At 42.3% G+C, this 13,917-nt stretch overlaps 1 protein-coding gene across 1 annotated transcript in view; it reads right to left on the bottom strand.

Annotated features, from left to right (window-relative positions):
* The window catches only part of shroom4 (shroom family member 4), a 101,651-nt gene extending 88,872 nt beyond the window's left edge, over positions 1-12,779 (bottom strand). Inside the window, exon 1 of the mRNA XM_004573759.5 lies at positions 12,507-12,779. Within this exon, the coding sequence (XP_004573816.3) occupies positions 12,507-12,629 (123 nt within the window). The 5' untranslated portion in view covers positions 12,630-12,779. The remainder of the gene's footprint in view (positions 1-12,506) is intronic.
* Between the last annotated feature and the right edge of the window lie 1,138 nt (positions 12,780-13,917).

Genomic DNA, 13,917 nt, shown 5'->3' with positions numbered 1-13,917 from the left:
CAAAAATAACAAGAATTGCAGCAGCCTCGAAACTGCAATGATATAATTTTGCTCGAGGGCAAGTTTCACTACACAAACAGGGGTTTTCTTCGTGTATCTTTGTGAGCACTGGTCTCATTAGCAGGCCCTTACGTTGGGATCTGTTTTATGATTCAGGTGTAGGTTATTGTTGGGCACTTATTTGTGATGCTTAAGGTAAGGGCTTCATTATGTCAGCACGGATCCTCACATAGCTACAAAGTGTGTGTGTGTGTGCGCGCGTGTGTGTGTGCGCCTCCAGACGTAGCCTAAAAGAAACCACCAAAGGCTCCACAGATCAGAGACAGAAGCATTCCAGCCCTACCCAAACACATGCACACAGCTGTCTACAACTTCACCTACTCACAAGCTACATGTTTCCCTCAACCAACCGTTTATCTCAAACATTTCATGTGTTAACTCCATCTGGATTATTTTCTGTGGTCAGGCCTCACAGTGTGGCTACAAGTCATCTGTGAAACACGATAACCTACAAAGAAAAAAGGCATGAAAACCGGGGTGTTTATACCAGTTTCTTGCATGAGCTTTCGAGTGAATATCAAGAATTCGTCCCGTAATATCAGAGCGAGCAATGCAGTGCTGAAGTAACTGCATGAGAAAATAAGAGAGGAAACAGAAAGGTGACCTCATGCTGTGTCCTTACTATTGCACCTTAATCATTAGATACACACTTGAAATGTGGCAGTCTGTCGTGAGAGGATGAGAGGTGAAAATGTCTTTATGAAACTTTAAGTCAAGTCGATTCCTTTCCAAGCTCCTAGGACCACTGGGACCTGGATGATAGAGAACCTACACAGACATAACCTTAAACTACAGTTCTTCAAGAGCCTGTGTGCTGATCTCTGCCTTCGTTAACTGCTGAAGCCCAGGCTCTGGCTGCTGGGCTGGAGTCTGAATGCACTCAGCTTTAAAATCACTCAGAGTTCTTGGCTAGCTTTACTTTAGCATGTTGTGTGTGCAGGTGCTTAAACAGAGCCAAAGTTATCTCACCTTCTCTCAATCTGATTTTTAAGTTATCATGTCATGTGTACCTTTGGTGGAATGGCACCATCAGTGGTCATGTTATGTTACTGAAAGCATGCATTTATATGTAGGAAACTCAACTAATCACAAGAAAAAACTGTTACAGTGTCAAATTAAAACATGTTGTTCATTTTCACTAATTATAGCGTATTTTTTCATAATGTTAAGAGTTTGATTTTAAAATGGTCTGGTTTTGACTCAATTCCGTTTTGTTTTGTCTGAAAAATGGTCCAAAAACTAAGAAGAAAAGCTGAAAACCAACAAAAAATATTCATATGTGATAGGCAGTAAAACGTGGATTTTTTTGGCTCTGCTTTTGCTTCATAAATGAACAAAAAAAGAAAAAAAAAACCCTCATAAAGTAAAGTTCAGTACAAGTTGCTGGAAACATGAATACTCCCACATTTTTTCTGCCGCCCTCTCATCAATGCACTCTACTGTGCTGCTGTGCGCTGTTACTGCACAACATATGTTTTTGGTTAGGTAGGACAGTTAGCAAAGCAGGGCAGTGGACAGGAAAAACACACACACACACACACAACACACACACACACAGAGTAGGTACAATAGCATCTCTATCTGATGGCATCTTTATCTACCCCCCTCTGAGAAGACTGCTACTGGAGGCTACCTTTACTGGAATGCAGGGGGAAAACACACACACACACACACACACCAGCTGTTTACAACCTCAAGACAGCTGGCTGCATACCTTTGACCAAATGTCAAAACATTCCTTTGTAAAAATCCCTGAGTTTTCTGTTTCTGTCGTCAGCAAAACAAAAAGCAAAACAAGAAAAATATCAGCTGGGAATCTCAGATTCTTGCTGTTTTGAAACTCATTGTGCTGGAATGCTCCCCACAAGAAAAGCAGCTTGATTTCCAGCAGTAGAAGAAGGAGAAAAATCCCTCTTAGCCACAAATCAAAAACATCAAACTCTTTTGGAGGCTCACCCCTTTGTGCCAACATGTACTGATTTACAGTTTGGATTAAGATGAGACGGTCTTAAAGTGCCAAAAACCCTGCAACAATGTGCCATTACCTGCTCTGCTTCAACTGCACTAGATTAACAATTTTAAGCAGACAAAACTGATCATTTAAAGGAGTTTTACCAGTTTATATCCTTATTTATCCTGTGATAAAGCCATTAAATCTAGATCCTGGATCAGTTAAGTGCTTCCCAGATTTCCTTATGATCTCAACTGTTGTGAAAATAGTAGATTAAGTACACTACCGTGCTAATGCCAAACTTTGTTAATTACTCCTGATTAACTTCAAAAGTCATCCAGATCCACAAAAATGTGAGGCATTAGTGCAAAAACAGGCACGAGTTCATGACCAGACAGTAGGGTGATAATCAGATAAAAATAAAGAAACACCCAATGAAATTTTCTCCACTGCAGGAGTCATATCATGGTCTTCGCTGGGTTTGTGAAGACTCCACAAAGCTCTGCATAATTTTACTCTGAGGGAGCCCAACTTAAAAACAGCTCGGTCAGAGTTCAGCCGTTGGAAAACACAGCACCAAAGCTACCTCCTGCTGCCGGTCAGTGCAGCGCTGCTGGTTTCGGTGGTTGCGCGGCCTGGGAGATTGGCCGAGAGTTTGCCGGCTGAGTGAGAGGAGACTGGAGATGGTGATGGGAATGGAGACCCAGCTTTATGCAACACCTGGACCACAATGAAAATGGACCGTAAACAAGCAAGAGTACAGCTCCCAGAACAGTACAGGCTCTTAACTCTTTTCCTAGGCTGACAACTGAAGGAACACCAGACCAATCTGAACATGCAATTTGAATTATTACTCTTTGTTTTGGCGTGCTTCACCCTCAAGTGATAGACTGTGGTCATGTATTACGCCAGCTGCTTATTCACATGATTTGTTCTTAAAATTTTAATCGAGAGTGTTTCCTTCAAACTATTTCTACAATTTTTCGTTTTTTTTGCAGTAATGAGCATGTAAGAGAGAGAGCTCAGGTCGAGCAGTTTGGAGACAAAATTAGGAAGTGTCAGTGGATATTTTTGACAAAGGGTGTTGAAGATGAAGCTGCCAGGCAGGTGAAAAAGAGGAAGACCACGGAGAAACTTATGGATGTAGTGAAGAAGGACATGCAGAGGGTTGGTGTGACAGAGGAAGACAGGGTGAGATGGACCCTGATGGTGCTTAAGTGCTTTGAGGGCTTGTCAACGAAGGTATTTGGGACCAACTGTATCTTGTAAAATATATTTGGACAAGGCTATTGACTTGTAACTGCTAATCTGTTCACTCAGGTCCTTCCTATTTAGTGTTTTCCCAAAATTAACCTGGTTAGGTTGTTGCTTTGAAGGTCCTCAATTTCAGTGATGTCAGTCACAAGTCTCTCGTAGCGTAAGCAACAACTTCAAGTCCTTTTTTATCTTTGTCCACTGGGAGCTGGAGGGTCACTCCAATCAGCACTTGTAATGGCTCAAACCTGGCTGTGCGTTTATGCTTTGCCGAGTCTACACCAGGTGTCCCCAATCCCAGTCCACGAGGCCCGGTGTCCCTGCAGGTTTTAGATCTCACCCTGGGTCAACACACCTGAATCACATGATTAGTTCATTACCAGGCCTCTGGAGAAGTTCAAGACATGTTGCGAAGGTAATTTATCCATTTAAATCAGCTGTGTTGGATCAAGGACACCTAAAACCTGCAGGGACACCGGCCCTCGTGGACTGGGATTGGGGACACCTGGTCTACACACAGTTTTGTAGACCATTATCTACATGTTGTAGCTGTTAAGTGCTACCAGAGGGCGGTGTCACAAACAACCGACCTTGATGTTCGCAGGGCTCCAGAGTAGGGCTGCTCGATTATGGCAAAAATGATAATCACGATTATTTTCACTGAAATTGAGATCGCGATTATTTGACGATATTTATTTAACCCTTTAAGACCTACTATAGAACCAAGTCCGCCAGAGCTTATATTTTTTTTTTTACATGTTGTAGTGCCATTTGTGGGAGCATTTCAAGTTGCTAAATAACTGTTATAGCCCATATTTTAATAATATGTATGCATTAAGTCCATAGTAACTACATTAATTGCAAAAAAGTGCAATAAACTACAAAAAAATTTATATCGTTTTTGTTTTGTTTTTTTACATATATTTCTACTTGGAGAAATTTAAGAGGCTTATCCCTCAAAACTTTAAATACAAAAAAGTTGCAAAAAATAGTTTCCCACCACAGGAAATTTAGTTTGAGTGTCTTCATAGTTTTATTTTGGAGATACACCAATTTTTATATACTGCAGGAAAAACAAAAAAAACAATCCTATGATGCAAATTTGCAAAGAAAACAGCAGGTGCATCAAAATAAACTATTTCCAGCAGTGCAATTTGAGTTCTAAGCATCCCAGAAACTATTCAGAAAAGTCAAACATGACCAGTATAGGCTTTTAAGGCCTACAAGTAAAAAACTAAATTTCCGCGAAAATGACGTCACTTCCGGTTTCGGCCAGGAAATGGCGGACATGCGACAGTTCGCGCTGACGTCTGTTTCACTGTGGGAAGTGTTACGAACAGCTGATCGGATCGGCAAAGCGTGTTTCTGGAATATTATGTTTTTGTTCCTGCAAGCGCTTTTTATGCAATTTTTGCAAAGCTTTATGTGGAACGAAACCGTGACCGAGGACAAGCTGATGGCATCAGATGTAAGTACAACTCCTCCGGTTTCATATGCAAAACAAATTATTGCGCTAGCTTACGCGGTTCGGGTTCTACAGGGATTTAAAAATAGTTACACAAAACGGAGCGTGCTGCTCTGACCGGATTTAAAGGGTTAACAATGACTTTAGAAAATAATATAAAATAGTGCGCAACACCACTGAAGTTTTTTTTTTTTTACCTCTCTTTTCAACCAACGGCAGTCACTCTCCAAATAACTTCTGCTTAGCTTTCCGAGCTTCCCTCGGGTCCTCTTAATCAGCGGTCTCCAACCTTTTTTGCGCCACGGACCGGTTTATGCCCGACAATATTTTCACGGACCGGCCTTTAAGGTGTCGCGGATAAATGAGGGAGGGGCTAATAATCGGCTCTGTCATTTTTAATGATCGTTGAAAGCCCAGATCGTAATCGTGATTAAAATTCGATTAATTGAGCAGCCCTACTCCAGAGGCACCAGCAGCTTCAAATATGTGTTTGCTGCTTTGTAATGGCCTTTTAGCAGCTGCTCTCTTAATCTGATGTATTTGTCTGGCAGAAACCTTCCTCATTGTGTCTTTATCCGCACGAACCCATGTGTGCTCTGGCTCAGCCACAGATCTCTTAACATTATGGTGATCATGCTTAAATTTTCGTGAAATATCGAAGGTTTCCATTACGTGTCCAAGGCATTCAACTATTTCACTCTTTTCAGCAGCAGAGAGATCCTTTTTCCCTTCCTATGTTGCTTGAAAATGCTGGTCTGCTTAATAATGTGGAACATCCTTCTTTAGTAGTTTTTCCTTTAATTGGGCTGACCTGGCAACTAATGATCACAGGTGTCCGAGATTGTTTTCAGTGATACAAAGAGTCCCGAGACACAATTCCATCCATGGGTTTAATTGAAAAACAACTTATTTAATCTTTATGACACTTCAACACAATTTGCATAATAATTTGGCACACGGTGTATTTATTTGTCCCTGCATCTCCGCTGTTACTGTGTTTATATTCAGGCTAGATTCTCCTTCTCTCAGTCTCAGTGCACCTCCTGTTACTTGTCCTCACGCATACGTCACGTGTGGAACTAACCAGAGACAGATGAAGTGAAATAATGTTAATGGCCTTGGTGACAACACATTATGTTCCAGTAAAAGTTTCCAAACTAGCGTTACACCAAGCGTATCGACAGCAGGAGACAGAAAAGCATCATGTCTGCTCTTTTGACCACAGCTTGGTTCGATCTCGGGAGGAGACACAAATCCCTTTGGGGTTGCGTGAGGAAGGGCATCCGGGATAAAACTCACTGCCAAATCAAATATGCAGAGCTACCCACTGTGGTGACCCCTTGTGAATAAGGGAGCAGCTGAAAGCAGCTTTTAGTCTATGATCTGAATCCGGTCTTCAGGTGTTCTTTATAATGACCAAATTCTATTATTAAAAGGTACAACTATTGTACATCTGAGTAAAAGACACCCTCAGTTTTTTTGGAGGAACTGAAGGCCTTTCCCCCCCTGAGTTGGCTAAAAGAAAGCTTCCATTTATTATCAAGAAATTCAACCTGAATGAGCAGAGTTTGTTTTTTAAACTGCAACCAGTCTGGTTTGACTCATTAAGACAAATTTGTCTGAAAAACGGTCAAAACATTAAGCAGATTACGCTATGAATTCAAAAAAATAGCAAATATTTGTATATGATAGGCAGTAAACAATGAATTTTTGAAATTTTTGCTCTTTTTTTGCTTTATAAATTAACTGAAACATCCTCCTCATGAAGTAAACACCAAAGTAATTAAATAGCAGCTAGTAGTTAGTAGTAATAGTAGTATTAAATAATGGTAAAGTTCATGTTTCTTCACTATCTACTATAGAAATTTCTGTTTTTATAGAAGTTTTTTTTCAAAGAAAAGAGTCAAATTTCAGAAAGACAGTACAAACATTTTTCTGTACAAAGAAAACAAGTTTCTTAAAATTTAAGCTCAAAGAGTCGTGCTGAGAGATTTATTTCTCCAGCAAGATTTCTTTATCACACAGAAAAACAGATGAACTGTTGCCCTTCCTTTTGTAACATTCAGATTTCTCAGGCATTAAATGTGTAGTTAATCTTCTTTGCACTGACAGAAAGGAGAGTTTCACTGGTCTGGCTGTATTTGGCCCCTCCTGACTTACACAGTCTGCAATGGAGCACCTGATATAAGGTCAACATTTGGAGGCATTCTGTAAAAATGCTAAATTGCACAATGCAGTCTGAGATCTTTTAGATAGCAAACATGTCGGGTGTGCAAGAGCTTCGGTGGGAAAAACAATCTAAAGCACAGCAGTAAAGTGGGCAACTGGTATCCATCTAAAAACCTCAGCAGAGTTGAAAACATGAGCCATTAAATTTAATTCTGAGCATGACCAATTACCGTGCTGTATGCAAAAAGACTCAATTAGCCACTATAACTTAAAACCGCCCCTCAAACTGTGACCAAAGCAAGATCTTTAAAGCCAAAGATGGATTTCTTTTAGATGTGCAACGATCCCATTGGAGCGTCGTCTCACGGTCAGCCACCGCAGAGCAGCCTAAAAAAACCTGTTGAGGAGGCACAGAGACAGAAACAGCAGAGAGCTCGCAGTAGATCATAAAACCACACATGAAAGCGAGCTGACAGCGCCGCGGCAGCTGCTCTGTCAAACACAAAAATGAAAGGAACTCATCACTTAGTCTTCCAAAACTACAAAGGACATAACAAATGTCACACAACATACGGGTCTGACAACCAGTAGGGCTTTTAATGAGACGTCACCCTAAAACACACCTGTGTGACTGTAAGTAGGAGTTTCTATCACTCGTACAATAAAATTCATGCTTCTTTGACTGCGTTCTGTGCATTTTTATTCAGTTTAATCTCCGCTAACTGAATTTTATTATTACATTTCTCAGGAAACTATGACGTGTGGTTTGTTTGAAAAACAATATTTAAAAATACCTGAAAAACGAAGCTTGGCATTAAACCGACGCTCTGTCAACATGTTAGAAAGTTTGAAAAAGTGTCTGATGTTGGATTTTTATTGTCAGAAATACGTCGTTTTAATGGATAACCAGTGTGTTTGTCGAAGACTTGGCGGGCCTTCTTGTACTCTCTCTTCTGTGCACCATTGAAGCGCGCCAAGTTAAATCATGTCCGCAGCCAACAGGTGCTAATTTAAGACTTCTTCATGGGCTTTGTATTTATTTTAAAAGTCGAGTGGAAAGATTAAAATAATGAGGTGGTGAAAAGGCTTTTAACCGTTCAAGTTTTTGTTTTCCCTTCCTCTCTGGCACACCGATTCAGCTCACCTACCACATGGAGGACGTTTTCCAGCTTCAAACTAAAATACCTCTATTTACTTTGTTCCTATTTTCACTCCTTACTGGAGTATGTTGAGCTTTTTACATGGCATTTTATCACTTATTGAGATTTTATTTAATTTCACCATTTCCCTCTACTTCATTGAGCTATAGCAATAGCCTAGGTGTTTACACATTCACTTGACAAGCAAAAGGTTGCAAGTTTGATTCCAGATAGAGAGACAAACAGGTCTTCTTTGGATGTCATCCAAATCAAAACATGCAAGCCTTTATTGAGCTATAGGCTCTCAAAAATCTGATTTACTTACCAACATAACCAGAAACCATCACCATCAGTGCCCTGGCCCCAATTAAACACATGAAGATGTAGAAACAAACTAATAAAGTGCTTTTGACTCGCCTTTAGGCTTTCCCAGATGCACCGTGACTCATTTTTCCTCACCTCTATTTTCACCAAAGCATGTTTACGTCTCGATTGACCGACTGGCTGAAAAGCACTGGTAAGAGGCTCAAAGACCAAGTCGCTGAACGGCTGAGCAAGCAGCAAAGCCAACGAGTGACCGACCAACTTTAAACAAAACCTCAAACTCACCGTGTCATCACACAGCTGATCACTGGCTGAAAGGACACCATAGTATTCCAGTCTGGGAAATCGACACACACACACACACTCACACACACACAAACACACACCCACAGAGAGTAGTAATTAGTTATGCTCCTGGTGAAATGTTGACCAAATGGCTTACATCCCTCTGCTGTCTCAGACTGGAGAAGCCAACCCTCCCCCTCCTGCAGCACACACACATTCTTCAAAACACAGACACTGTGAAAAGGGCACCAGGCTGTTCCATAAAGACACGCTGCTGAATGACACTTGTATCCACATTAAAACTTTTCAGGCATAAATCCTGAGAAAAGGAAACTTTTTAAATGTGAGAAGCCTGTAAGAAGATCTGACTGAAACAAACAACGCTTTAATGACCTATTGTTGCCTCACTCGTTTTTCATTAACTGCTTGTTAAATAGAGGTATACTGTTGTAACCGACACACACCCGAGGGATTACCTATCTCATCTGATCTGGGAGCGCCTTGGGAACCCTCCCCAAGCAGGAGCTGAGGATAGTGAGGGGCAACAGCATTCAGCATAAAAGCAAGCAAACTGAAAGAAGGTGCACCCATGCTTCGCTTTTTGACAACATATATCAAAACAGTGATCAGCCGCCTCTCCACCAAGTTCCTCAACCCAAAGACGAACTCCAACTCCACCATGCTGGACTGTAGCTGACTACTACAACTGAACTCTTGTTCTCCTCCAGTGAGCCTCTGATTGTACAGATAAGACGCCCGCTTCACACGTCACTGAGCCAGCATTTAGCTCTGTGCAGCACGAGTCCCAGCTCTCCACCTGCTTCAGGATCTGGTTGGTGTGACTCTAAAGTGTGCAACAGATTGCCAGAGTTGCACCATGTCATCAATGTATCAACAATGTAATTTCATTAAAATGCCACAGCGACATTGAGTTCAGCGAAGGTGATCAATAACGTTTAAGCCTCAACAAAATCTAAGTGGCGTTAACAAAAGGAACAAATCACCCCTTCAGAGTTCTTCCAAAGGAAGAAACTAGCAATAAAGATCAAACCAGTTTCCACGTGACGCTGTAAATCTACTTATCTCTGCTCCATTTTAACATGGGAGTCTATGGCGATTTATACACTGTTCAAAACAGCCTCAAGTGGCCACTGGAAGAATTGCAGTTTGTCTTTAGGCATTGGCTTCATTTATCAGCCTGTAACCTGCTGCTTCGTACTGAGGCACAATCACAACACAGGCTGTTATCAGTCTTAGAAAGCTGGAATGGGACCTTGACTTAAGATTATTTTGTAAAACAGAAATCTGTAGACAGCGAATAGATAAGATAAAGAAAGTCACAGGCTCACACAGTGCTCATCCCTCTAAATCTGTGGTCCACACAGACACCGTAACGCTCTGTGTGCAGGCCCTCCCTGACCCTAAAACACATTCCACACTCACGCCTTTCACACACCTCAGCTTTACCTTCGCTCTGCCTGTCCTTCTCCCCTTTCCTTCAAGGACTTAACACTTAATCATTAAACACTCCAAACACATTTCAGCACCACACTTCCCTGTCCGTCACTCACCTTCCGAGCTGATTTTATTGTGTATCCATCTGTGTGCGAGTGTCAGCTCGCCACCGGACACAAAACAGCCACAGAGCCCAGCTTTGATTTTTATCTCCTTTAGCGGTCTCAGTCACATTTTCCCAGGGGCTATGTTACTGTGTTTCCAGATGACTGAGCCAGGTTTTCCATTCCCCCACTGTGGTCAATCTAGACGCACACCAGCCAACATTTACACCACTGCCACTGCTGCTGCTGTGACTTCTCAACAGAGTGGGAAAGAGACCGAGAGAGAGAGCACGAGAGGCACTGGGAGCAGAGGTTGCATGTCCTACTTATGCACGGACCACCCCCAGCAGAACACACAGCAATAATTGCTTGTAGTAATTCAAAGACTCCCTCCTCGGTTCTACCGGCTCACCACCCGTGGCATCAAACTGTGAGACGAGAGGCTGGGAGGAAACCTTGCCCCCACCGAGCGACTTGATCTCGCAGCATGAGGTCACATCAGCTTCTGAAAGCCTGAAGGTAAAACTGCTGTCTTTAGCTTGCTGAACATCTCTTTCAGATAGGTGGCGTTTCTCGGCGATGATGCAGCCCGCCACCATTTATTACACATTTTCGTTCATCTTACTTGACAGCACAAAGTAATAGATTCTGTAGTGCATTAAGAGTCTTCAGAGGGGACACGTGCTTTGGGGGGGGGAAAGGCAACTGTTGTTCTGTGCCTAAGAATAAGCAAATGGATTAAACCTTAGCTGATTAGCTTTCAGTGCACAAACCTTACAGAGTAGCTTTCTACATCTTGGGATGGGAAGGTGGACCGGTGGATTGTCGCAGTGTCAGCAGTAAACCAGACATCATAGCGGACTGCCGCAGCAGTAAGAGAGCTGAGCCAAAAGGCCGTCTTCGTTCCAACCCCAACCAAGGATCATGAAGTCTGAGTATTGACCAAGAGAGTAACGCAGAAAAGTTTCCTCCACATAGGGTGGCTGGGCTAAGCCTTAGAGATGTCCAGAGGGCGTGTCAAAAAGGAGCCAGCTGGTTAGGATGCCTCCTTTTTAGAGGTTTTCTTTTTTCTGGCGACACCCAACTGGGAGGAGATCCTGAGGTAGACCCACTGGAGATATTATATATCGCTTGTCAGGCCTGGGAACGTTTTAGGATCTGCCAGGAGCAACTGGAAAGTTTAGTTGGGTAGAAGGATGTCTGGAATACCCTGCTGCTACTGCGATCTGACTTTGGATGGATGGATGGTTAGATGGGTCACTGTATATCATACTGCTGCTGCAGGCGAGGCAATAAATTAAAAAAGATAAAATGCCCTTTATTTTGTTTGTTTGCAAAAACATACAAATATCCTCATAAATATCATTGTAACAAACTTCCTTAAAGTATTGTGATTTAGGCTGAGGCTATATCACAAGTTGTGGATGCAGGAACGCAACCAAATACTTTTAGATGCCTTCTTGAATCTGTGCAGACACAACATCACACCGCACCAGTGCAAACTCAAGTAAAAGCATCTTAGAAACCATGTGAGGAACATGCAATGAGCACAGAGAATCACAGGATTTCATTTACAAGGATTCCCACATCCCACAAACAGCCTCACGCTGGATTATTTATGGCCCAGACCAAGTCATCTAAAGTATGACGTCTGTCAACACTTGGGCGTCTTTACCTCACATTAAATGATGTAACAAGAAGATGAACAGTCTCCTTTCATCCAGGATCCCCCCAGGCAGGAACCTTTAACCTCCAGGTTTGAAAGCACAGTGGCATTACATTGTGTGTGTGTGTGTGTGTGTGTGTGTGTGTGTGTGTGTGTGTGTGTGTGTGTGTTGGGGTGGGGGGGGGGAATCAAAGACAGTGACAGCTGAGAAACATCAACCTGCACCGGATATCTGCTTTAGCCTTGGAGAATCACATGTTTTTTTCCTTCACAAAAAGAGCAGGACTTTAAACTAAGCTGTGCACAATCACTTCAGTGGAAAGTTCAAACCAGCAACCCAGGGAGCAGCTACACAGACCTGCGACAATAACCACCACAACCGCTGCTCTGTTGGGTCAGGCCTGTTGCAACAGCCACATCCTTATGAAATCCAATTCCTACATCCATTGAGAGTGCAGTGGCATACGAGTAACAAGCCAAGGGTCTAAATCTGTGCAGAAAACTTTACAGAACGCAACGTGCATTTAACACAGTGCAGCATAAGCGACTTTACACATACTTTCAGCCCGTCCAAACAGGGAGTTTTCACACACAAACACACGTATATACGCTGTCAGTTGTTATGGTCACTCACTTTGGTGATGATGAGCGGCTCCCCGTGCTCTAGCCCTCCTTTCAACGTGAACCCCCAAGGCGCGCCCCCGCTCAACTGGACCTGAATGTGGTGGAAGGAGACGAGCTGCTCCACGGTTTCCATCCTTCTCCTTCCGCTCCGTGTATCCGTTATCCCTCTCGTTTTCTTCGTCCTGCTGTCTGTGTTGTTACTGAGGTTAGCGGCGCCGGTGGCGGTAACTCTGCTTCTCCATCACCGCTGTAACATCAACGAGGAACGGATGGATTGGCTGAGGAAGAAGGACGGAGGGAGGGAGTGCAAAAGGGGGAGGGCAGAAAGTTTTCACGCGGGGCTCAAAGTTAGCAACAATTACAGTGAAATGTCGCTTTCTTCTTCCGGTTAAAATGTTTAACTTGACCACAAAGTGACTTCTAGTCGAATTTTATAAAGGTAGATTTGTGTTATAACGTATCATAATCATCTTTTGGTAATACCACCTCATATACTTAGCTTTTAACGCGAAAATTTCACATTACCGTAGCTTTTATTTTTATATCCACACAACCTATTTCCGGTCTAATATTCACAAAATTCCCACGGCAACAAACTTTGGGAAAACTTTTACAACGCGAGGTAGGCGGGGACTTCTCCCACTAGCCAAACGCCTCGATTTGACCGATGGAAAGCTCGGCCAATGAGAAAGCGGCTTTCGGACGCATCTTCCAATACGATGGGCCAAAGAGGCAGAAGTTGTGAGGGCGCCTCCCGCTGTATTGTTAACAGCATCAGGCGGTAAGCAGCAGAACGAGAGGACAGTCCTGGGCTTTTATTTGAAACAGGAGATCCGCTGCGAAAACTATCAGCTCACTTTAAGCCGCCATCTCCACATATAATTGCATGATTTAATGCAAGAGAGCTGCTTCACTATAATTTTGTTGTATAACGTAATACTGCAGGCCTCTGAAGAGCAGATTGTAGCCATATCAAAGGAAATCACTCCTAAGACTTGCTTATTATGGACTATGTTAATAAGATTACTACACATTTATATGTTTTCTGCCTATAAATGTTTGTGGCAGTCATAGAGGATGTGGCTTTCAACCAAGCTGTTTTTTTGTTTGTTTTTTTAACTGTGTAAAACACTTTTGTTTAGCAAATATTGAGAAAGACAGAAAAAGTACAGACGTCTTTAAGTTCAATTTGTCTTGATTTACTAGCCAAGGAATCCCATAAAGTTGATTTTGTTCGTCTGAATGCAGCGTTTTTAGCAGGAGAAACGTTTAGTCACTCATTCAAGTGACATGCAAAGTTCCTCAATGTGAGAGGAAAGTCATGGGCAGGTGGGTGACATAATAAAGCATATTTTATACCATGATGAAGTGAATATAATTTAAAATATATATATATATTAATTTATGTGGTCTGGACATGC

This window comes from Maylandia zebra, linkage group LG3 (assembly GCF_041146795.1).
Source record: "Maylandia zebra isolate NMK-2024a linkage group LG3, Mzebra_GT3a, whole genome shotgun sequence".
Classification (NCBI taxonomy): Eukaryota; Metazoa; Chordata; class Actinopteri; order Cichliformes; family Cichlidae; genus Maylandia; species Maylandia zebra.
Note: the sequence above shows the minus strand (reverse complement) of the source record. Positions and strands in the feature narration are given on the sequence as shown.